The sequence below is a fragment of the Amblyraja radiata genome, chromosome 12 (assembly GCF_010909765.2).
Source record: "Amblyraja radiata isolate CabotCenter1 chromosome 12, sAmbRad1.1.pri, whole genome shotgun sequence".
NCBI classification, from domain to species: domain Eukaryota; kingdom Metazoa; phylum Chordata; class Chondrichthyes; order Rajiformes; family Rajidae; genus Amblyraja; species Amblyraja radiata.
In genome coordinates this window covers 14,232,067-14,258,858 of record NC_045967.1, presented here as the reverse complement: position 1 = coordinate 14,258,858, position 26,792 = coordinate 14,232,067, and the positions used below count along the sequence as shown (strand labels likewise).

The following is a 26,792-nucleotide window of genomic DNA, read 5'->3' as shown; positions in this document are numbered from 1 at the left end:
TCTGTATGGAGTCTAAACATACTCCCTGTGATCGCGTGGGTTTCCTCCATTGCTCTGGTTTCCTCCCACATCCCAAAGATGCTTGTTTTAGGTTTATTGGAGTCTGTAAATTTCCCCTGGTGGATGCAGAAGCGTGATAACATAGAACTAGTGTGAACGGGTGGTCGCTGATCAGCGTTAATTCAGTGGGCTGGAAGGTCTGTTTCCATGTTGTATCTTTCAATCAATTCGATCAATAATGTAAGACGTTGCAAAGAAATTGAGGGATCAGGACGAAATTGAAAATACGAGTAATAACTTTAATATGGGGGCAGTGGTGATGAAGATATAATATTGGCCAGACAGTAAGAGTCAATGGAAATTAAACATGGATTTTGGATATCCACAAGGTGGGTGGCACAGTAGCATAGTGGTAGAATTGCTGCCTTACAGTGCCAGAGACCTGGGTTTGATCCTGACTATTGGTGTTGCCTGTACGGATTTTGTCTGTTCTCCCTGTGACCGCGTGCATTTTCTTCCAGGTGCTCCGGTTTCCTCCCATACTCCAAGGTGTAAAGGTTTGTAGGTTAATTGGCTTCAATAAAATTGTAAATCGTCCCTAGTGTGTAGGATAATAATAATAATAATGGATGGGATTTATATAGCGCCTTTCTAATACTCAAGGCGCTTTACATCGCATTATTCATTCACTCCTCAGTCACACTCGGTGGTGGTAAGCTACTTCTGTAGCCACAGCTGCCCTGGGGCAGACTGACGGAAGCGTGGCTGCCAATCTGCGCCTACGGCCCCTCCGACCACCACCAATCACTCACACACATTCACACACATTCACACACAGGCAAAGGTGGGTGAAGTGTCTTGCCCAAGGACACAACGACAGTATGCACTCCAAGCGGGATTCGAACCGGCTACCTTCCGGTTGCCAGCCGAACACTTAGCCCATTGTGCCATCTGCCGTCCCAACGGATACTGTTAGTGTACGGGGTGATCGCTGGTCGGTCCATACTCGGTGGGCCGAATGGCCTGTTCCGCGCTGTATCTCTAAAGTCTAAAGTTTTAAGTACAAATGTTTGGAAAAATTAGAAAGAGATGCTGGAGTGCAACAAAATGGTTAAGACTAGAAAGTAACAAAGGCACAGGAAAGGGTTTTACTAGCAGGGTGGGAGTTGGGATGGCAATTCAGTGTGAAGGTTATCCCAGTTGGCACATGTGTTTGGATGGATTTGTTGCTCCAAATGATCGGGGAATACTACAACTGTTGTTGGACTCCATTCAGAACTCAGTCAAACTGAAGACGGGGAAATGCTGGCAAATGATAGCCAGGGCATTTGTAACCTCTACTGTAATGTCTAAAATATTGGTGCATTGTATATAGTTCTGGTCATCACACTACAGGGAGGACTGGTATTGGTGAATTGGAAAGAGTGCAAAGGGGATTCACAAAAATGCTGCCGAGATTGAAAGACTAGTTATTGAGAGAGGTTGGATAGGCTGGACGTTTTTTTATTGGAGTAAACAAGATTTAGAGCTGATTTTCGACTTTAGAGGTACAGTGCAGAAGCAGGGCCTTTGGCCCACCGAATCCATACCAGCCAGTGATCACCCATGTACACTAGCACTATCCTACACACTAGGGACAATTTACAATTTCACCGACGCCAATTAACCTATAAACCTCTGCGTCTTTGCAACCGGAGCACACAGAGAAAACCCACGCGGACACAGGAAGAACGTACAAACTTCATACAGACAGCATCCGTAGTCAGGATTGAACCTGGGTCTCTGGCGCTGTAATGCCCCTGTCCCACTTAGGAAATCTGAACGGAAACCTCTGGAGAATTTGCGCCCCACCCAAGGTTTCCGTGTGGTTTCCGGAGGTTCCCGGAGGTTTTTGTCAGTCTCCCTACCTGCTTCCACTACCTGCAACCTCCGGCAACCACCTGCAACCTCCGGGAACCGCACGGAAAAATTGGGTGGGGTGCAAAGTCTCCAGAGGTTTCCGTTCAGGTTTCCTAAGTGGGACAGGGGCATAAAGCAGCAGCTCTATTGCTAGGCTACTATACTGCCCTATTGAAAAGAAGTATACAAAATTACGAGAGGCATAGATAGGGTAGATAGCAAAAATCGTCTTTCTGTGGGCGAAGTTTCAAAAAAAGAGGGCGTAAGCTTAATCTGAGAGAAAGAAGGTTTAAAGGAAATCTGATTGGTGAGTATTTTTCATAGTGGTTGATATTTGCAATGTGCTGCCAGAAAAGGTGGTGGAATTGGACACAATCATTACATTAAAGAGGCACTTAAGAGACACTTAAGCAAGTCATGGAGGATTATGGTGCTATTGCAGCAAATGGAATTCCCGTAGACGTACAATAGGTGTAGCATGGTCGTGATAGGCCGAAGGGTCAGTTTCTGTGCTGTCAAACGCTATAATCCTGTATCCACCAAAATCCTCAATTTAGACACAAAATGTTGGAGGAACTCAGCGGGACAGGCAGCATCTCTGGAAAGAAGGAATGGGTGACGTTTCGGGTCGAGACTCTTCTTCACACTCCTTGGGGTCTCGACCCGAAATGTCACCCATTCCTTCTCTCCAGAGATGCTGCCTGTCCCGCTGAGTTACTCCAGCATTTTGTATCTACCTTCGATTTAAACCAGCATCTGCAGTTCTTTCCAACACAAAATCCCTAATTTGATGGTCGTCTTGTCGGAAATCAACATAGAACAGCTCTTCCCTACAATATCTTTTCACACAAAGGGTGGCAAGCGTATGGAAGGAGCTGCCAGGTAGTTGAGGCAGGTACTATCACAACATAAAAAAAAAATTTAGACAGGTACATGGATAGGACAGGTTTAGAGGGAAATGGTACAAACGCAGGCAGGTGAGACGAGTGCAGCTGGGGCAAGTCGGCTGGTGTGGGCAAGTTGGGCCGAAAGGCCTGTTTCCATGCTGTGACTCTATGACTCTACATGTCCCACTTGGGCTTAGTTTATCTACTTTAACAAACATTGTATGCTTGAAGTAATGTCTTTCCTCCTTCATAATAAACAATCCCCAGAGTTTTGACCTTTCTTCAAGAGCCAGTGATTGAAGTCCAATAATAGTTTGTTTTTATGCTTTACTTCGCAATTATCGAAAACCCAAAGCTACAGAAAAGCACACGACATTCCAAGTTCATTTGCGTCTTCACCAGATCCTACAGGGAATTTGTTACTTTTCTTTCGCGCTGCTGTATAGTTGCAATTGGTTTCAGGGAGATATCTGCCAAGATCACCCCGATTTACACTTAATATTGTGTTCAGAAACCTCTGGGCATTTTTGTATCGCTGATGAACACACAAGAGACTGCAGTTGCTGGATTCTGGAGCTCCAAAGTATCTTCTGGAAGAAGCTAAGGTTTCACTGTCAGTCGATAGTCTATCTCCTTTGATAGAGATGGTGAGATCTAGAAAGGGGAGGGAAGTGTCGGAGATGGTCGAAGTGAATTTGGGTGCAGGGTGGAAGTTAGTAGAAAAGTTAATGAAGTTTATGAGTTCTGCAGGAGGTAGCACCGATGAAGTCGTCAATGTAGCGGAGATAGAGTTTGGGAATAGGGCCATTGTACACCCGGGACGTGGATTGTTCCAGGTGCTCAACAAAAAGAAGGTAGGAATAGCAGTACTAGTTCCCATGGCTACGCCTCTGATTTGGAGGAAGTGGGAGGAGTTGAAGGAGAAGTTAAATACTCCGCTCGGCGGAAGAGAGTGTTGATAGAGGGAGATGGATGGGTATCCGGTTGAGGAAGAAATTGAAGGCTTTAAGACCTTCCTGGCGGGGGATGGAGCTGTCGAGCCACTGAACGTCCATAGTAAAGATGAGGGAACGAGGGCCTGGACACTGAAAGTCAATAAAGGCTTAGATGAGGTATGGGTCGGCGTGGACGAGTTGGGGCGAAGGGCCTTTTTCCATGCTGTATGATCGCATTTACTGCAGCTTTTCTGTGGCCGCCTTCAAGCTTTGCAGCATGGTGGCACTGCGGTAGAGTTACTGCCTTACAGCACCTAGTTCAATCCTGACCACGGGTGTTGTCTGTACAGAGTTTACACGTTCTCCCTGTAACTGCGTGGGTTTTCGCCAGATGCTTCGGTGTCCTCCTACATTCCAAAGATGTGCAGGTTTGTAGGTTAATTGGCTTCTGTAAATTGCCCCTAGTGTGGAGGGTAGAACTAGTGTACAGGGAATTGCTAGTTGGTGCGAATGCGGTGAGCTGAAGGTCCTGTTTCTGCGCTGTATCTCTAGATTAAACTGAACTTAACTTTGACACTCATCCCCACAATCAGCACAGCACTGGCGTAGCAGCTGCTAGCTCTACAAACACCTCCTGAGGCGGACCACACATTTGTTTGGACTGTTCACAGTGTATTCTTGGCTAACTTCTGGATTGTTTTGCAGGTAGACAATTGGGTAATAGTGTAATGTTCCGCATTATTTAGCATATCAAGAAGAGATGCAATCCAGTTTCCAGGCAACCATTTACCAATGATTTCTTGCGTGGCCAAACTAATATTTGGAAGGACCTGCTGTGATCTACAAACTCCATCAAGCTGAACTGCCTGCATTAAGTCCCATGAATGTCCATAGAGATTCCTTTAGCAGAGCAATGACCATGGTGGCTAGGGTGGCCAATCTGCCCATCAATCTATGCTAGGCTAGACCAGTCACTGAAACAATTTGAGTGGAGAATAATGACTGCATAGGAATAGGGGAAGGATGTGATCATTTGTGCTTATTGTAATTAACTATTAATGGAGGCACAAGGAATTGCAGATGCTGGAATCTTGCGTAGAACACAAAGCGCTGGAGTAATTAAACAGGTCAAGCAGCATCAGTGGAGGGCTTGAATAGACAATATTCTCAGTCAGGACTGATTGTAGTTCCAGTATTCTCTCCCGTACTGCAGTCGGTCTGAAGAAGGGTCCCGACCCAAAACATCGCTTATCCCTGTCCTCAAGAGATGCTGCCTGATGTTGAGTTACTGAAGCATTTTGTGTTAACTAAGGTTGGCACAGTGGCGCACCGGTAGAGTTGCTACCTCACCACACCAGAGACCCGGGTTCGATCCTGACTATGGGCCTTGTCGTCACAGAGTTTGTACGTTCTCCCTGTGACCATGTGGGTTTTCTTCCGGTGCTCCGGTTTCCTCCCACATACCAAAGACTTGCAGGTTTGTAGGTTAATTGGCTTTATTAAATTGCCCTCCATGTGCAGAATAGTGTATGGGTGATAGATGGTTGGCATGGCCTCGATGGGCCGAAAGTCCTGTTTCCATATTGTATCTCTAAACAAAATTATTGATAATCGTTTAGCTTGTTTTAATGATTTTTTTTGAAAAATAGTTGTTGTTTGCAAAACTGTTCGAACATTATTTTTCTGATTTGATTTCTGCTGAATTTTCTGAAAGCCATTCAGATTCATAATGCTCCAAACATTCGACAGCCAGCAAAAGCGGGTGATGTGCCTCTTCCAAGGGGTTGGCTTTCTTCTCACATCCTTGTACAGTGACTGAACCACTGATCATGGCACTGCTGTTTTGGATTGCCCTTACCGTTAATTTGACATCAGTGCTTTGAGAAAAATGTTCTATTAGTTGCACATAATCAATTGCTTGGTAAATTATTTTATAATGTGGAAATTGAAAGATGTTTTACAACTAAGAATGGTACTGAGCACAGCATTAATACAAAACTAAAGTGATGTTCAAATATCATACATCTTTGACAAAATATCAATTTCTTTTGTTTAGTTTAGTTTATTATTGTCACGTACCAAGACACAGTGAAAAGCTTTTTTGTTGCGTGCTATCCAGTCAGCGGAAAAACAATACATAATTCCAATCAAGCCGGCCACAGTGTACAGATACAGGATAAAGGGAATAACATATGGTGCAAGGTAAAGTCCAGTAAAGTCTGATTAAAGATAGTCCAAATGTCTCCAATGAGGTAGATGATAGGTCAGAACTGCTCTCTGGTTGGTGATAGGATGAATCAGTTGCCTAATAACAGCTGGGAAGAAACTGTCTATGAATCTGGAGATAGACACAAAATGCTGGTGTAACTCAGCAGAACAGGCAGCATCTCTGGAAAGAAGGAATGGGTGGCGTTTCTGGTTGAGACCCTTCTTCAGATTTTTTTTTCTTCTTCTTCTCCTTCTTCTCCTTCTTCTCCTTCTTCTCCTTCTTCTCCTTCTTCTTCTCCTTCTCCCTGTTACTTGATGGGAGAGGGGAGGAGGGAGCGGACAGGGTAACAGGGTCCGAGATTATGCTGATGGGTTTCCTGAGGCAGCGTGAAGTGCAGATGGAGTCAGTGGAAAGGAGGTTGGTTTGTGTGATGGTCTGGGCTGTGTCCACAATTCTCTGCAATTTCTTGCAGTCTTGTGGTCTTGGCCCAGTTAGTGGAGCATTTTGGTTTTGCTGTCAACCTTACACACAATTGCACATTAGTATTAACATTTCACATATAAATTAAGTTCATTCAAGTTAAGTTTATTGTCAAGTGCATAAGTCCGGTGCGGTACAGATACAAGGGATTATCTTCCTTGCAGCAGAATCACAGGTGCAAAGACTCACACAACACACTAAGACAAATAGTATGAACATTTCATATACATTCTGGAAGACAGTAAAAAGAAAATAGATCCAAAAAACCCCAAAAGCAATAGTGTAAAACACAATGAGGAAAAACAACGTCCATGGTTGTGCAAGAGGTGGTGCATGGTGTTCCGTTATTGAGGTAGGATCAGGGTTGTTGCGGGTTGGTTCAAGAACCTGGTTTGTTTAGTTTAGTTTAATTTAGCTTATCTTAGCTTAGCTGGTTTAGCTTTGTGTAGTTTAGTTTAGTTTAATTTTGCTCCGTTTAGAGATGCAGTTTGAAAACAGGGCCTTCAGCCAACCGTGGCTTTCCCAACCAAAGATAGTTGTAGGAAAGCAGCTGTTATTAAACCTGGTGGTATGGATCTTCCGGCTTCTGTACCTCCTGCCTGGTGGTAGCAGTGAGAAGAGGGCATGGCCCGGTTGGTGGCGATCCTTGATGTTAGATGCCACCTTCTTGAGGCCCGTGATATTCCCGGCTGAGTCGACCACTTCAAGAAGTTCCTGTGCATCGGAATTGGCGCGCCGAGGCATGATATAAATGGCCCAATTTGCTGTATTGCGGATGTTCCTCATACTTGGCATCTCCATTTTTCGTACTATAATCATTACCGGCCTTTCCGAACAGTAGATCACATTCCTTTTTTTCTTAAAATATTTTTTTTAGAAGTAAATACAATACAGTGGCACAAAAATGAAAAAGTTCAACAAATAACAGTGCAGGGTATAGTGCAAATAACAAATAATAATATAGTCTTTTGCAGTTCAGAGCTCATAGCTTATTCGTTGTGTTTAATAGCCTGATGGCTGTGGGGAAGAGGCTGTTCTTGAACCTGGACATTACAGTCTTCAGGCTCCTGTACGTTCTTTCTGATGGCAGTGGAGAGATAAGTGTGTGGCCAGCATGGTGTGGGTCCTTGATGATTTTGGCTGCCATTTTAAGGCAGCGACTACGATAGATCCCCTCGATGGTGGGGAGGTCAAAGCCGGTGATGGACTGGGCAGTGGTCACAACTTTTTGAAGTCTTTTTTGCTCCTGGACGTTCAAGTTGCCGAACTAGGCCATGATGCAACCAGTCAGAATGCTCTCTACCGTGCATCTGTAGAGGTTTAGGAGCATCCTCTTCGTCATGCCGAATCTCCGTAATCTTCTCAGGAAGTATAGTCGCTGATGTGCCTTCTTTACAATTGCATCGGTATGCTGGGTCCAGGAAAGATCTTCTGATATATGCACGCCCAGGAATTTGAAGTTATTGACCCTCTCCACCATCGTAGGTCCTCAGCCTTCCCCTACTAAAGTCCACAATCAGTTCCTTGGTCTTACTGATGTTGAGAGCCAGGTTATTGTGCTGGCACCATTTGGTCAGTCGGTCGATCTCACTTCTATACTCTGACTCGTCCCCAACTGTGATTCGTCCAACCACAGTGGTGTCATCGGCGAACTTGATGATGGACGGCTACGCAGTCATGGGTATAGAGTGAGTAAAGCAGGGGGCTGAGCACGCAGCCTTGAGGTGCTCCCATACTAATTGTTATTGAGGATGAAGTGGTTCCTCCAATTCGAACAGACTGTGGTCTGTGGATGAGGAAGTCGAGGATCCATTCGCAGAGGCCCAGTTCCGTGAGCTTGGTAACCAGCTTGGAAGGGAGATGGTATTAAATGCCGAGCTGTAGTCTATAAACAACAGCTTGACGTAAGTGTTTTTATTATCCAAGTGGTCCAGTGCGGAGTGGAGAGCCAGTGAGATCAGATCTACCGTTGACCTGTTATGGCGGTAAGCGAACTGCAGTGGGTCGAGGTTCTTGTCGGGGTAGGAGTTGATGTGCACCATAACCAACCTCTCAAAGCACTTCATCACCACAGACGTTAGTGCCACTGGTTGATAGTCATTGAGGCACGTCACCTTACTCTTCTTGGGCACCGGTATAATTGATGCCCTCTTAAAACAGGTGGAACCGCAGACCTCAGAAGTGAGAGGTTGAAAATGTCCGTAAAAACTCCAGCCAGTTGGTCCACACAGATTTTTAGAACACGGCCGTGTTTACCATTAGGTCCAGGAGCTTTCTGAGGGTCCACACCCCTGAAGGATCTTCTGATGTCGGCCTCTGTGACTATGACTGTAACATCGTCAGGGCCTATCGAACCATGTGTAGAACACATTGAGCTTGTCAGGGAGTGATGCTTCGCTGTTGTTTGAGCAGCCTCGTGATTTCACCTTGTAGGAGGTGATGGCATTCAAGCCCTGCCACAGTTGCCGTACATCCGACATCCTCCAGCATAGAGCAGGTCCCTTTTGGCCTTTTTGATGGCCTTACCAAGGTCGTATCTGGACTTCTTATAGACTTCTGCATTGCCAGACCTGAATGCCCAGGACCTTGCCTTCAGAAGAATGCAGATCTCATGGCTGATCCAAGGCTTCTGTTAGGAAACACTTGGAAGGTTTTTGTTGGAACGCAGTCCTCCACACATTTCCTTATGAAGTCTGTAACGACTGTGGAGTATTCATTCAAGCAGTATTCATGTAAGCAGAGTACTCTGTAAACACTATAATAAACAATATACATACATATATTACACATTTATATAACGTACACACATGATATATATATATATCTATAACATATCTATATATATAGATATATACACAGTCAAGTCAAGTCAAGAGAGTTTATTGTCATGTGTCCCAGATAGGACAATGAAATTCTTGCTTGAATTCTTGCAACAGAATATTGTAGGCATAAATACAGAACAGATCAGTGTGTCTATGCAGCATAGACCATATAAATACACATAAATAAACAGATAAAGTGCAAAAGGCTGTTATAGTTCAGAGTTTGTTTGGTTGTGTTTAATAGTCTGATGACTGTGGGGAAGAAGCTGTTCCTGTACCTGAGGCTCCTGTACCTTCTGCCTGATGGCAGCGGAGAGATGAGTGTGTGGCCAGGATGGTATGGGTCCTTGATGATGATGGCAGCCTTTTTGAGTGTGTATGTGTGGGGAATGGGGTGGGGGCAGGGCAGGTGGGCAGGCAGCACGGTGGCACAGTGGGAAAGTTGGTGCCTTACAGCGCCAGAGACCCAAATTCAATCCTGACCCTGAATGCTCTCTGTATGGAGTTCATACGTTCTCCCTGTGACCGCGTGTTTTGTTTTCCAGGTGCTCTGGTTTCCTCCCACTTCAAAGACATACATAAATATCGGTTAATTGACCTGTAAATTTGTAAATTGTCCTTAGAGTGTAGGCTGGGGTAGACTCTGGGCTGAAGGGTCTGTTTCCACGCTGTTTCTCTGCCTCGTTTAAAGTATATATTAGATATATATGTTGGTACGAAAGCAAAATAATATATTACAAAGAAAAGTTTCACATCATTATAAAAAACTACAGCAACTTGTGATTCAAAATAAAATAGAAAATGCTGGAAGCACACAGTAGGACAAACAGAAAAATAATTAATATTTTGGATTTAGATGAAGAAACAGGAACAGATATTTTAACCGGTTTTCTTTCCTAAGTTGCTGCCCGAACTGCTGATATTTCCACCATTTTCTGGTTTTGATTTAATTTCATGCAGTGCATAAATATCAGATGCAGATAATTTAATGCATTGTCATAGCATTGAGTACAAATACAATTTACGAACCAGCACATTTTTATCAGCTTTGTGTACTGTACTCGATGGCCTGAGTTCCTCATTGTATGCCATAAACATTTAGGCGTGTTATTGTTCCAGATACCAAGGTACAGTTAAAACATTTGTTTTGCTTGCTATCCAAATAGATTTGATAAATCTAATCATCAAGCTCAAGTATTATAGAGCAAAGGGGAAGATACAGGGTGTAGAATTGAGTTCTCAGCATTGTAGCGCATCAGTTTCACAGACAAAGCCCAATGTCCATAATGGCCCAAAGAACTTTCTAGAAGGCAGTGACGGTGGACAGAGGAAAATGACGATGCAGTGAGCAGGCTGGGGCTCACTTTCCCTACCCTCAATTGGCGTTTGGAGGCGTCGTGGTCAGCAGTGGGAGGTGCCTTGGGGCACGGATGCCGAGCAATGGCCGTCGGAGGCGAGGGAAGCCGCATTCATGGGCTGATGTCGAGAAGGTGTTGGAGTGGGTCGAGCGGGCAGAATGAGCTGCTGAAGGCCCTACAGCAGCCTGGGGCTCAAGTAGATCAGATGCCCCTCCAAGAGGCAGAATGCATAGAACAGCTACGCCCAACAGCAGCACGGAGAAACAGTGGAGGACACTGACACATTGCCAGGCCAGGATGGCCCCTGCAACTCCAACCTAATGCTGCTGCCAGGACAATGAGCCTATATGGCCAATTTAAGACTCTAATACTTTGGAATTGAAGGGTGCAAGACATGTGGCGGACTGTTGGGTACTGTCTGAGTGAGGTCTCCTGTCTAACACTCTGGCACTTCGTATGATTGTGTCTAATGTATAGCACCATTGTCACTGAACTATAGAAGCATTTCACTGCACTTCGGTACACGTGAAGATAAAGTACCATTGAATCATTGGGGTTGAGATGAATCGGACAGGACCGTATCTTATAGGTGAAATATTCTGAAGTCTGATAACAGAGGGGGAGAAGCTTTTCCTGAGTCTGGTGATGTGCATGTTCAAGCTTCTGTACCTTCTTCGGGAAGGGAGCAGGGAGCAGAAGAAAAGTCCAGGGTGGGGGAATAGTTTGAGACAGACACAAAGCAGTGGAGTAAATCAGCAGGTCAGACGGCATCTCTGGAGAAAAGGGATGGATGGCATTTCGGGTCAGGACTCTTCTTCGGGCTGGGAAGTCTGACTTTGATTATGTTGGCTGCTTTTCAAAAGCAGCGTGGAGAAACGATAGAGGAGTCTGGTAGGGAGTGTGGTCTGTGTGATGGACTGGGCTACATCTATGGCTCTCTGCAATTTCTTGCGGCTTTGTGCAGAGCTATTCCCAAACCAAGCTGTGATGCGACCCGACAGTATGCTTTCCATGGTGTATCTCAGTAGAACCTTTCCTATGAAAGACTTGAGAGTTCACAGGCTACCTTGAGCTGGCCAGAACTCTAGACTACAGAGCAATGTTCCATGGAATCAGCTTGCATTATACATTACTAAAAAACACAAAGCACCAAACGAAGATTTTAATAACTGGATTATTAGTCCATTTCTTATTTATGTTATACTCTGGAGATATTTTTATTGCTTAAAAGGATAGATGGAAAAAATCAACATGAATAAATAATTAAGGGTTTAAAATATTAAGAACAACGTGTGATCTTGCTCATCATAGTGAATACATTCAGTTTGTAACAGATTGCAATTGGATTAATCTGGTAAATTCGAATAAAAATCAAAAATTGTTGAAAATCTACCAGTCAAAAGCCTGAAATATCTCTTTTCTCCACACCGATTCATTCTCGAACTTATAACAATTCTAAACCTGAGATTCAAAACATAAACCAATTGGAATCGGTGTCCCTGGTGATGAAGATAGGCTACAGAAAGCTAAAACTGTGCCTGTGTGTTTTTATTCTGTTTTTCTTTCAACTCCTCTTCAATTTTTGGAATTGATTGTGTCGGGTGACATGGTGGCACAGCGGGTAGTGCTGCTGCCTCACAGCACCAGAGAGCCGGGTTCGATCCCGACCTCGGGTGCCGTCTGTGTGGAGCCTGCATGTTCTCCCTGTAACCGCATGGGTTTCCTCCGGGTGCTCCGGTTTCCACCCACATCCCAAAGACGTGCGGGTTTGAAGTGGATTAGTTCAGTTCAGTTCAGTTTAATTTCTTGTCACGTGTACCGAGGTACAGTGGAAAGCTTTTTGTTGTGTGCTAACCAATCAACAGAAAGACAATACATAATTAGAATAGATCCATTTACAGTGTATAGATACATGATAAGGGAATAATGTTTAGTGCAAGGTAAAGCCAGCAATGTCCAGGCAAGTCCTTGTCTGAGGGAAATCAAAGAGGCAGATAGTGGTTCAGCACTGCTTTCTGGTTGTGGTAGGATGATTCAGTTGCTTGATAACAGCTGGGAAGAATATGGTGGTGTGCATTTTCACAATTCTAGATCTTTTGCCTGATGAGAGATGGGAGAAGAGGGAGTGGCCACAGTGTGATTTGTTTGGCTTGATTAATTTGGCTTGTGTGAAATTCCCCTTTAGTGTAGGGAGTGGATGAGAAAGTGGGATAACATAGAACTAGTGTGAATGGGTGATCGATGGTCGGCATGGTTTGGCCGAAGGACCAGTTTCCATGTTAAAACTCTAAACTTAAGTGTTTGCTAAGCTGCACACAATCTGACAGGTACATCATATGCCCGGGAATCTAACATGGGCTGACCTTCATTAGTTTGATCATGAACAAAATGACCACCTAGAGCCAGTCCACAGATAATATGTACTCCCTGTACACACATGACTGTGTGGCTAGGTTCAGCTCCAACTCAATAATTAAGTTTGCTGATGACACTGTGGTGGTGGGCCTGATCTCAGACAACGACGAGAAGGCCTACCGGGAGGAGGTGGCTGGTCTAGCACTCTGGTGCCAGGATAACAGCCTCCTCTTGAACATCAAAAAAACGAAGGAGCTGATCATGGACTTTAGGAGGGCACATCATCCGAGGACGTACACTCCATTGAGGATAAATGGGGATCCTGTGGATAGGGTGAACTGTTTTAAATATCTGGGAGTCCACATCTCCGAGGATATGACATGGGCATCACACGCCTCAGCACTCGTGAGTAAGGCAAGGCAGCGCCTTTACCACCTCAGGCAATTGAGGAAATTCAGAGTGTCTCCGAGGATCCTCCAGTGCTTCTACGCAGCGGCGGTGGAAAGCATCTTGTCCGGGAACATTACCATCTGGTTTGGGAATTGCTCTGCCAAGGGCAAGAAGGCTCTGCAGAGAGTAGTGCGTTCGGCCGAACGCACTATGGGAACTTCACTTGCCCCCCTGCAGGAACTATACATCAGGAGGTGCAACTCCAGAGCCAACAATATCATGAGAGACCCCTTCCACCCCTGCAACGGACTGTTCCAGCTGCTACGGTCAGGCAAATGCCTCAGTTGCCATGCAGTGAGAACGGAGAGGTTGAGAAGGAGTTTCTTCCCAGAGGCCATTCGGACTGTAAACGCCTATCTCACCAGGGACTAACTCTACTGAACGTTTTTCCTTCCATTATTTATTATGTAAAAGAATATGTGTGTTATGATTGTGTTTATAGTTTGTTTGGTTGTTTGGTTGTTTGTCTTTTGCACAAATGTCCGCGAGCATTGCCACTTTCATTTCACTGCACATCTCGTATGTGTATGTGACAAATAAACTTGACTTGACTTGACTTGACTTGATATGTGTTTTAGGTAGGGTGATACCTAGTGGCAGTAAGTTTAGAATGTTTTCCATTCTAACTAATGTGGCCTGATGTCCACAATTCCCATCTCGCCATTACCCCGTTTATAACAAATATTGTTTAAAACACCGATTTGAATACTATTGGCATTGTTATTCAGTTCCTTTAACCACCCGAGTTTGTGAAGTTGGAAGATAGAGTTACTGAATATTGTTGCTAAATTAGACTATACTGGAAGGCATCAGGCTTTTCAAGGACCCACAGCACCCTGGCCATGCTCTCATTTCATTCCTGTCATTGAGAAGAAGATCTAGGAGTTTAAAAGTTCCAGGTTAAGGCACAGCTTCTTCCCAATGACCATTAAGCTATTGACCATAACAAACTCAACTGAACTGCAAACTATGAATGGCCTTGGTACACAAAAATGCTGGAGAAACTCAGCGGGTGCAGCAGCATTTATGGAGCGAAGGAAATAGGCAACGTTTCGGGCCGAAACGCTTCTTCAGAATAAACCCGTCTGAAGAAGGGTTTCGGCCCGAAATGTTGCCTATTTCCTTCGCTCCATAGATGCTGCTGCACCCGCTGAGTTTCTCCATGTATTTTTGTGTTCCTTCGATTTTCCAGCATCTGCAGTTCCTTCTTAAACATTATGAATGGCCTTGGTTGCACTAGGGACTGGGCTTTGATTTGTCTTTTGCACCATATTGTTACTTTATTTATTGAACTTTTTTAATGTTTGTTTATTATTTTCCATTAAGTACTGTATTTACAAACCTGTTGTGCTGTTGCTGCAAGTAGGGATGCCATTGATCTGTTTCGGTATATAATGACAATCAAACAATCCTTCTCTCCAGTGATGCTGCCGGTCCTGCTGAGTTACTCCAGCATTTTGTGTCTACCTTCGATTTCAACCAGCATCTGCAGTTCTTACCTACACAATAAAACACTCGAGGGAACAGTTAAGAGACAATGCTGAGAACAATATTCTGCACTCTGCAAGGATTCTGTTCCCTCTGTTATCAGGCTTCTGTAAGGTTCTTCCATAAGCTAGGGCACTGTCCGATACTCCTCTACCCCATTGAGGACATTGGACTTTGTCTATGGAACTAGTGCGTTACATTGCTGTGTATATTCTGCACGTCGTATCTTTCCCTTTGCTCTGTCTATTGTACATGAGGTTGGCTTGATTGTATTTATGTATAGTATCATCTGATTTGTTTGGATAGAATGCAAAACAAGGCTTTTTCACGACACTCAGTAGACATGACAATAATAAACCTAAATCTAAACCTAACTTCTGACCTGAGCTCAGAGGACATAGAATGTACCTTCAATTATATTCACCGTTATGCAAAGTTTTTTTCTGGGCAGTGGGATAAGGTTGGATTACTCTTTTCTCGTTGCTTTGGGCTGAATGGTCACTTTCTGACATTAATTTCCTTAATTAATTAAAGAATATTTGTATCCCATTATTTTACAATATTTACAGATTGCTCCATGTCCTTTAATATTCATTTATCCCTTTCTTAATCCACATAATTAATGTTTGTCAATGCTGCTGCTTGTCAATAAATCGACAAACAACAGCATAATGGAGCAGCAGTAGAATTGCAGCCTTGCAACGTCAGAGACCTGAGCGATTCTGACGACAATTGCTTGTCTGAACAGAGTTTACACGTTCTCCCTGTGACCGCGTGGGTTTTCTCCGGATGCTCCAGCTTCCTCCCACACTCCAATGACGTGCAGCTTTGTCGGTTCATTGGCCTTTGTAAATTGTAAATTGTCCCTAGTGTGTCGGACAGTGCTGGTGTACGGGGTGATCGCTGGTCGGCACAGACTCGGTGGGCTGAAGGGCCTGTTTCTGTGCTGTATCCCCAAAATCTAAAGTCAAAAGACTAAAGTCAGTATGCAATCCCTGTGCATGGTGCTCTCTTCATCCAACTAGCCAGCATGTTGGTCCCTGGTTTTAGCACAGTCTGTGTGCACATTGTTGGCACCGTGCTTGCAAACACTTGCACCTACAAACATCTTCATCAGCGGTCCCTAGAACAAATTGCTCAGTCACTCATCAGCCATCTAACTTGGCCACGGTTCTGGACTTGATTTGAAAGCACTTTGAAACTCTGTGGGACGTTATCAAACGTCAGCATTTGTTACTTCATTGTTTTAATCTTCTAACTCGGTGGAATGATGATAGAAATGTAAAATTTCTCTTTTGTTGCAGAAACTCGACGTATTGTATGAAGGTGACAATGTCTTTGATGGTGGCCAATAATGACTCGGGTCTTTGCTACAACAGTATGATCCGAAATTTGGAGAAGGCTGAAATTACGAAAAAGAAAGAGATCATCTGTCCAGACATTGAAGACTTCATCACAACCGATCGAGACATTGATATTGTTTGGTACAAGGTAAAAACAATAACTTTGCTTGTAGAAATCGAACCGTTTGCTGTAACATAGCAGCCGTCTGAAGTGGAACTTTGTCCTGATATCAGATTCCTTTCATTAAATTGATGGAATCTGTGCATTATTAAATATCTCCTAGAGGTTATTCAATTCCTTTTCACACACTTGGTACTTGTTATCATGTGTATGATCAATTTTTAAAGTCACCTCGTATCACTAAATATTTATCTGCTAACTTTTGATCTTCAGTTTTGCTCTTTCAGCTGGATGGATATTGCAGTAGTTTTGGGGAAGATCTGGAGACAGATTTTTTGATGAGGCTTTTCCAACACGTTTTCCAACATTCTATGGCAAAATAACCTAGGAACAGGCCAACTCATTCCCCATTCAATTGGGCAACAAATGTGGATGCATTTTTAAGGCAAGGCTAGAAAGAGAAACTGTGGGGAAAGCTACAGCCCAGAGGGCCACTCTGCCCATTGTGTCTCTGCTGCTTGAAAAAGCAAAGACACAAAGCTTAATCCCACTTCTCAGCCCAAGGCCCAAACCTTGCGGGGACGTGATGGGCTGAATTTTTTTCTTTAGTTTAGTTTAGAGATACAGCGTGGAAACAGGCCACTCATCCTACCCAGGCCGACCTTGTATGATCACCCATACACGAGTTCCATCCTACACACGAGGGACAATTTACAGAGGCCAATTAACCTACAAACCTGAACATCTTTGGAATGTTGGAGGAAACCGGAGCACCTAGAGAAAACCCAAGCAGTCATAGGGAGAACATACAAACTCCATACATACAGCACACAGAGTCAGGATCGAACCTGGGTCTCTTACAATGTAAGGCAGCAACACTACCGCTGTGCCACTGTGCGGCCCCCTATATAGTAACGTGCCCCAATTTCATTGTATTTGTCCAATTTAACTTTGTCTTCAATGTGTCAATGGTTATTGACTGACTAGCCTGTGACATTAGCCCAGAGAATGAGTGGACTATTCCTAAATTCTAGATAGAAAAGCTAGTCTTCTGGAGCCACCTACAGTAATAAGCAATGTAACAGCCACATGACACGACAAGTGTCTATTCATGTTCATTTCAAACACAATGGGGATCTTTCCCTCTTCACCCCTGTCAGAGCCCAAACCAGTCACCAATATCCCCTGAATGAAGTAAAAAATTCCAAACACCCATTGTTATCCCTGCCTCTATTACCTTAAATCTTCACCACCTAGTAGGTATTGACCTGTCTGCTAACAAAAGTAGGTCATTCTTATTCATGCTTTCTTGGCCTCTTGTTTAATGTTGACTGGATTAAATCAATACAGATATGCAAAAGACTGTAGTTGCTGGAAATTTAAGCATAATTCAAAGTTCTGGAGAAACTCAGCAGGTCAGGCAGCATCAGTGGAGGAAATAGACCGGTGACATTTCAGGAGGGGCCAGAATATGTTATTAAGAATGCAGTGCAGAAGAAATTGAAAGACAAGATTTGGAGGAATTATGTTCATCGGGCATGGATGTATATGAGGAGGAATAAGATGATTGATTAATTGAAAGATACAACATGGAAACAGGCCCTTTGCCCCACCGAGTCCATTGATCATCTTCTTCAGACCAGTTCTACATTATCCCACTTTCACATCCACTTCATATGAACAAGAGACAAATTTACAGCAGCAAATTAACCTAGAAACTTGTACATTTTTGGGATGTGGGAGGAAACTGGAGCACCCAGTGGAAACCCACACAGTCACAGGAAGACCGTGCAAACTCCACACAGACTGAGGTCAGGATTGAACTCAGGTCTCTGGAGCTGTGAGGCAGCAGCACTACCCTCTGTGCCATTGTGCCACCCAATGATGTAAAATGTCATGGGAACCGGACGTTACATTTATAGTGAGAAGAAATAAAAAATGGAATTACTTTCTGGAATAACCAACCAATATGAAACCGCTAAATAGGTAAATTAAATCCTTGGCCTTACTGGGGTACTTGGAGACTTAAAGTTTAATATCGTAAGGATAGTTGGAATGAAACAGCTTAAATTTAATGATCAAATGAATACTGAGGAACAACTTGACATTGAAGTCTTTTTGACAAAAATAATGGTTATTTTATATGTAGGGTTTTGCTTTAGTTGTGGTGGCATAGTTGATGAGTGGCACAGTGGTGCAATAGTAGAGTTGCTGCCTTACAGCACCAGGTACTGCCTGTATGGAGTTTGTCTGAATGTCAGTCTGAAGAAGGGACTCAACCCAAAATGTCACCCATTCCTTCTTTCCAGAGATGCTGCCTGTCCCGCTGAGTTACTCCACCTTTTGGTGTATACTGTCTGTGTGGAGTTTGTACATTCTCCCTGTGACCGTGTGGGTTTCCTTTGGGTGCTCAAGTTTCCTCCTACATCCCAATGATGCATGGGTTTGTAGGTTAATTGGCTTCTGTAAAATTGTCCGGAGTGTATAGGATAGAACTAATGTACGGTTGATTGCTGGTCGGAATGGACTTGGGCCAATGGGCATGTTTCCATGCTGTATCTCTAAACTAAAGTAAACTAAACTAATCTAAACATCTGTAACTCATACAAGGTCAAGATGCCTTCACTTGCAGATGTTGCATCAAAGTCAACAAAGGTCATTGAGATGATTATCTTACAGAACTCGATGTTGCTGGATATGAGAGTAAAGGTGGTGATTAAGTAGTTATAAGCATTTGTTTCCTTTTTGTTGACTTTAGATGTGCTTTTTGCTGGCAAAGACTAATGTTACTACCCATTCTTATTGTCCTATAGAAGATGACTCACCACCATCCTCCTGACTCAACGCATGCAATGGCAATCTATTATCACTTCAGTATGTTGGGTGGTTTAAGTGGAATGGTATTGGACATGGTATGGATAAATTGGTAGCATTAAATATTTCAGCAGATTATTTTGATGTGGGTCCTGCTTTATTTTCAGATTTGAAATCTGTTTGTACAAAGGCCTTCATAATCTTGAGCAGTGAATGAATAGATTCAATGACAGAGTCCCATGAAGGAGCTATAGATCTTTGTGTTGCAATTTACTTCCATATTTGGCATAGATATTGTGAGCCTAAGGCCTGTCATTGTGCTGTACTGTGTTCAATGGTTATAACCAATCAACTCTATTGTGCAGCTGGGAGAGCCGTTGCCTCACAACGACAGAGATACGGGTTCGATCCTGACCTTGGCTGCTGTCTGTGTGGAGTTTGCACATCCTCCCTGTGACCTCTGGGTGCTCCAGTTCCTTCCAACATCCAAACATTGTGTGGGTTTGTAGGTTAATCAGCCTCTGTAAATTTCACCTAGTGTGATGGGAGTGGGTGATAAAGTGGGATAAGAAAAAACGAATGTGAAGGGTTGATTGGTGGTGAGCTTAGACTTTGTGGGCTGAAGGGCTGTTTGTTGCTGCATTAAGTCACCCTCTTAAGGACAATTAAGAATGGGTAGTAACATTAGTCTTTGCCAGCAAAAAGCACATTTAAAGTCAATAAAAAGAAAACAGTCAATTAATCGATTATTCAATCAATCAATCAATCAATCAATTATGCAATCAATCAAAAACATCACCAGCTCTGATTGAGGGACTGCCATTCCCCACATGCAAATTCCCTGAGTGTGAAAAAACAAGATATATTGCATGCAGAGAGTGCATGTTGTACTGAAATAAATGCCTTATTTGTTAATTCCGTTGTCAACATAGGAATGCTTGCCACAATCATGGAGGAGTTCTGTCTTGCGGAAGAGAAAAATCCTCGTGATACAAGAGGTTCAAGAAGAAGATTTGGGAAATTACACCTGTGAACTGAAATACAAGGACAAGTTGTTGAGAAGAACGATTGAATTAATAGTTACAGGTGAGGCATTTCACTTTCATTATGAGCTGAAACAGAATGATGTTTTGGATTTAATATTTGATCCTGTGATTAAATAGCCATGCAAATTCTGTTTGTGTGAAAATTGACAGTAGTGTTGGCTTGTGGGTGTATTGCTTGATGTCGGGCCAAGCTATGAAATTTTGTGCAATTGTAGGATTGGCATTGATAGTTTTCAGATGTTCAGGAAATCACAGTAGGCACTTGGGTTCCTTTTGGTCAAAGGAGTGCTTTTGGTAGGCAGTTAGAAGTTGCCCCAAGTGTGGAAGTGAATGTTGGAATCTAAAGGAAGGTGATAAGAATTTGCAGAGATAATTGAATGTATGTAAATAAGTACTTGCATAGAATATGGAAAAGTATATCACATTTGGCCCACAATGTCTATGCTGAACATAATCCCCAAATAAACTATTCTCGTATGCCTGCACAGGATTATGTGTAATCTTAGTTTATTGTATTAAATTTGTTTTGTGGGGTTTTATAATAATATACTATACAGTATATAATTGCTATTATTATTATTATTATTATTATTATGTGACTACTAACTATATTATTATTGTTGTATAAGGTATTTGGTTAGTTATTCTTGCCCCATGTTAATTATGGTTCCTACCAACAATTGTTGTGTTGGGGACTTATTTTGTGTAGCGCAGGAAGTCCCACGGAGCACATGTGGAGACGGCATGTTGAGTTACCTGCTATTGTGATTACAGAAAAGTAACAAACCCAACTGTAGTCCCATTATTACCCACAGCCCAGAGTGACGGGGGTAAACAAAGAAAAAAAAACAGTGTTCCATATGTGCTTGATGGCCAACTTGGATTTTGTAGGCCAAAGAACTTGTTTCCATCCAATATAACTCTATATGCTTCCATTGATACATCCTAGCACTTGGGCTGTAGTGCACACCAGGAGCTTTACAAATACTTCATTAATGCCATGTACCTTGTTGCCTCCACACTCTTGAAGGCAGTGAGATTCCAACCCCATTCATTATTTGTACTCTTTCCACAACTTCTTCTAACTCATCCAGGGTGGCACCATGGTAGAGTTGCTGTTTTACAGCTCCAGGCAACCGGATTCCATCTGGGATGTACTGCGGAGGCTTTATAAGGCACTGGTCAGACGGCATTTGGAGTGTTGTGGGCTCCACGTCTGAGGAAGGATGTGCTGCCATTAGAGAGGGTCCAGAGGTGGTTTATGAGAATGATCCCGGGGATGACTGAATTACTGTACGATGAGCATTTGACAGAGCTGGGCCTGTGCTCGCTGGAGTTCAGAAGGATGAGGGGACCCCTCAATTAAACTTGCCATATAGTGAAAGGACTGGATAGAGTGACTGTAGAGAGGATGTTTCCACTAGTGAGAGAGTCTAGGATCAGAGGCCTTGGCCTCAGAATAAAAGTATGTAACTTTTATAGAGGAGATGAGAAGGAATTTCTACAGTCAGAGAATGGTGAATCTGTGGAATTCATTGACACAGGCTGTGGAGGCCATGTCATTGGATAGTTTTAAGGTGGAGATTGACCGATTCTTGATTAATAAGGGCGTCAGGGGTTCTGGGGTCAAGGCAGGAGAATGGGATTGAGAGAGAAAGATAGATCAGCCATGATTTTATGGGGGAGCAAAATTGATGGGCCGAATGGCCTAATTCTGCTCCTCGAACTTATCAACATGACTCGGTGGCCTGAAGAGCCTGTTTCCGAGCTGTATCTCTAAAGTCTAAAGGAAAGTCAAGTCTTTCAGTTTCCCTCTAGAATACTGGCAATCCAATCGAAACAGTGAAATAAATGTAGGACACAATGAGATGACAATTGTTTCATAATATTAAAAGTTGCATTGTACTTTTTTAAATTTGTTTATAGTGGACGGTGTTACATGGTCAAAGTTATCAGTCCAACCATGGGGCAGATGGTCCACCTGTTCTCAAACGGGTCAATATTTTTGGGACAGTTTTGAGCACGGGAAGGAGTAATTTGGTTCCGTGTCCTTGTTGAGACTGCCTCTTCAACTAGACTTAACTTCCATTTGAGAGAGTTCTGACCACATGTTCCAATTATTTCCACTGTATGCAATGGTGAGAGCACTTGCCACAGAGTCAAACTGATAATAATCAGTCAAAGTGATAATAAATGCTTCTGGATCACTTTGCATCAGTGAATTGCAGGTGAGCACCTGCCATAGATTCCAGGTAGTTTTCAGAGTCTAGAGAAGGGTCAACACCTGAAGCATCACCCATCCTTTTTCTCCTGAGTGGTTGCCTGACTTGCTGAGTTATTCCAGTGCTTTGTGTCTGTCTTTGGCATAGTTTCCAAATTGGTTTCCCATGCAGGCATACAGCACGGAAACAGGCCCTTTGTCCCAATTCATTGATGCCGAACAAGATGCTCCATCTAAGCACATCCCCATTGGCTATTTTTGGTCCATATCCCTCCAAACCATTTTCATTCATGAGGTATTTCTTTGTGTGTGCTGCTGGAGATTCAGATATAAAACTGTTGCCTCTGGGTCTCTAGGTTCACACCTGTCAGATGTTAAATTAAAGCTTTGTATGGTCTTAAGAATTTGTACTTTATCTATCTTTTTAAGTGAACTTTTACACTTTAGTTTTTGATTCCATTTCCCTACGGAAAAGATTATGTGGATTCACCTTCTTTGCCCCTCATGATTTTCTAAACCTATGTGAAAATAAAATTCCCCCCCCCCCCCCTCGTTCTCCAGGGACTAAAGTGCTAGCCTGCTTAATCTCTCCCTATCATGGAAACATTCATATATGGAAACATACTATCCATGTCCTTTTGATTTTTCTTCCAAACCATTTACATGAATGACAACCACCAATGGACCCGGCACCAATCCCTGAGGGACACCACAAGTCACAGGCCTCCTGTCAGAAAAACTACCTTCCACCATCACCCTCAGCTTCCTCACCCTGCTTCGGCAAAGACAGCAGCAGAATCAAGGACAAGTCGCATCATGGCCAACCCCTCTTCTATACGTTTGAGAGTGAGAACGCATATGTCCCGATTCGGGCAGCAGGGTGACGCAGCTTAGAGTTGCTGCCTTACAGCATTTGCGGCGGCAGATACCTGGGTTCGATCCCGACTACGGGTACTGTCTTTACGGAGTTTGTACATTCTCTCCGTGACCGCGTGGGTTTTTTCCAAGATCTTCGATATCCTCCCACATTCAAGCCGTACAGGTTTGCAGGTTAATTGTCTTGGTGTATGTGTAAATTGTCCCGGGTATGTGTAGGATAGTGTTAATGTGTGGGGATCACTGGTTGATGCACACCCGGTGGGCCGAAGGGCCTGATTCCACGTTGTATCTCTAAACTAAACTAAAATTTTCTTCCCAGTTGTTATCTGGTAACTGAATGATCCTATCACAACTAGAGAGCATTCCTGAACTATCTACCTCACTGGTAACCCTCGGACTATCTATGATCAGACTTTACTGGCATTACCTTGCACTAAATGTTATTCCCTTATCATGTATCTACACACTGTCAATGGCTTGATTGTAATCATGTTTTGTCTTTCCGCTAACTGGTTTGCACCTAACAAAAGCTTTTCACTGTACCTCGATACACCTGGCGATAAACTAAACTGAACAGAACTGCCATCAAGCCGACTATGTATCCATTTTGGTAATTCTCCTTAGATCCCATGTGTCAATACTGGCCTTGTCGATTGCCTTGTCGTGGGACCTTGTCGATTGCCAATAAGGAACAATAAGTGATAAAAGTGAAAACAAATATAGTAAGATTTTTGAGTCATCTATTTCAAACAAAAAATGTGTTTTTTTGTTTTGTTTTTTTCTCTTCCTTTCAGGGTCATAAGCACTTGGCATACTCTTCCCCAACAGTAGGAGTCTTTGAATATCTTTAAGGCAGAAGTACATAGATCCTTGATATGTGGGTGATTGTTCACTTGAATGTGTTGTTGTATGGCAACACAAGGTGAAAGGGCTGAGTGGCCTACTATGGCTCCTGACTTGTATGTATAAATCTACTCGATGAAAGCTGGGACATTGGATTGAGACAATTTGTTGAGTGAAGACGCAAGGAACTGTAGATGCAGGAATCTTGAGCAAAATGCAAAGTGCTGGAGTAACTCGGCGGGTCAGACGACATCAGTGGACGGGATGGATAGGTGACGTTTAGGGTCAATAACCTCCTTTCCTGCTTCCATCTACAGACATTTTCACTCCAGACATTTCCAGCTTTTGGTCTTTTCCAGCTTTCTTCCACTACTACAATCAGTCTGAAGAAGGGCCCTGACCTGAAATTTCACCCATCCATTCCCCCCCACAGATGCTGCCTGACCCTTAGGATTAGGATTGCACAGGCCAGTTCAAAATTGGCACAGCTGGTAGAGCTACTGCCTCACAGCGCCAGAGACCTGACCTTGATCCTGCCCTCGGGTGCTATCTATGTGGAGTTTACATGTTCTCTCTGTGACCGTGGGATAACCTCTGGGTGCTCTGCTTTCCTCCCACGTCTCAAAGACATGCTGCTTTGTAGGTTAATTGGCCTCTGTAATTTGTCCCTCGTGTGTAGTGTGGGTGATCGATGGTCGGCGTGGACTCGCATGGCCGAAGGGCCTGTTTCCATGCTCCATCTCCAAACTATAAGCTAAGTTCCCTCTGTACACGGATGGCCTCTGTAAATTGCCCCTAGTATGAAAATAGTGGATATAAAGTGCGATAAGATAGTAGGGTGATCAGTGGTCAGCGTGGGCTGAAGGGCCTCATTCCATGCTGAATCACTAAACTGCTCCAGCACTTCGTGTCTTGTGTTGAATGAAGCTCTTATGATGCCTTGAACTGCATGCTTCAACCATGCAGTGTTGTCTCTTGCCTCTGATGCCTCTGGACTGTATCATTGACACATTTCACGCCCTTGACTATTTTGTCAGTGTGTGGACATTCTCTAAGTTCCAAGGGATAAAGGGAAAAAAAATGGCCACAGGCTATTGGATTCCAAGACTAAGTATCTGGGACATCTCTTCTCCCCATTTTACTATTTCATCACTATTCCTCTTGGCATTAAATCATTTTGCGGAGTCAGGCGTGTCCGATGTGCCCGACTCGGTGCATTTACAAATTAACCTATCAGGAGTTGTGAAGACTTGGTTGGTTGTTCGCCTTCCCCTGAGGTTGTGTTTGAATTTTGGATGAGAATCTTCTCTGAGATGTAGCATAGCGGCAATGTTGCTGCCTCACCGCATTCCTGACCACGGATGCTGTCTGTACAGAGTTTGCACATTTTCCTCATGACTGCGTGGGCTTTCTCTGGTTTCCTCCCATATTCCAAAGACATGCAAGTTTGTCAGTTAATTAGCATTGGTAAAATTGTCTCCTGTGTGTGTGTGTGTGTGTGGGCAGTTTTAGTGTATGGGGTGATCACTGGTCGTGGCAGATTTGGTGGGATGAAGGGCTTGGTTCCATGCTATATCTCCAAACTAAAATAATGTTATAAATTTGATGGAGTTATGGCTTGGTTCTACAGTTGGAATGATGGGCAGAGACTTTTATGGGACTGTAAGCAAGCATCATTCTACCCACAGTAAGCTGTCCTTGAAATGCTTCTAGTTTTGATGTACCATCGGGTCCAGAAAACGCGATTGAAGGCTACTTCCCCAGTGCATTGGATTCCACTCCATTTGAGGGCAATACATTAACGGAAGACAAATGTCCAAATTCTCCAGGAAAGACAATTCCAGCGTTAATAGTTGGGTTTATTAATAGAAGATGTGTACAGCTTGTGCACTTAAAGTGTTGAATTACTTACGACCTTCAAGAGGATCACAGAAGCACTTTGCATGGCCGATGAGTAGCAGTTGGTGCTAAATCTGTGCTCCATCTATTGATTTGTTTTTATTTATTCATTTCGGAGATCATGGTGTCACCGGCCAAGCCAGCAATTATTGTTCATCCTTGAGAAGATGGCGTACGAGCCTGCACATCTTTGGTTGTGGGTGGAAACCGTAGCATCTGGAGAAAATGTGCACAGTCACGAGGAAAATGTACAGGCAGCACCTGTAGTCGAGATCGAATCTGGGTCTCTTCATGAAGGGAGCGATTATTAGTTTGAGGATTTCCAGCATTGTGGCCTAGGCAAATAACTGCGGTGAATTTTACTGAAGGTGTGTTCTGTGACCTCTGTGGTAAAGGGAATGATTACTTGTGGCTGTTGATGAAGTGTCCTGGGTGGTGTCTCACTCCAGCCTATTCTCATGTGCACAATATCGATGAGATGCAGGTATAATGAAAATCTTGCTTGTAGCAGCAACAAAGGCACATAGACTGGAGAAAACATAAATTGTTTGAAAATTATTAGTAAGTAGTGCAAATTCTTTAAGACAGTAAAACTGTTTAGATTAGTTTGGAAATAAAGAATAAAAACAGACCCTTCGGCCCACCGAGTCCACACCGAGCCCTGATCACCCCGTATACTACCACTATCCTACACACAATTTTACCAAAGCCACGTCTTTGGAGTGTGGGAGGAAACTGGTGCA

The 26,792-nt window shown here is 43.5% G+C and overlaps 1 protein-coding gene across 1 annotated transcript in view; it reads left to right on the top strand.

The window, feature by feature from the left end:
• Nucleotides 1-26,792, top strand: part of il1rapl2 (interleukin 1 receptor accessory protein like 2) — an 859,242-nt gene that overhangs the window by 453,226 nt on the left and 379,224 nt on the right. The window contains exons 4-5 of the mRNA XM_033030273.1: nucleotides 16,188-16,374; nucleotides 20,094-20,247. Of these exons, the coding sequence (XP_032886164.1) occupies nucleotides 16,188-16,374; nucleotides 20,094-20,247 (341 nt within the window). The remainder of the gene's footprint in view (nucleotides 1-16,187; nucleotides 16,375-20,093; nucleotides 20,248-26,792) is intronic.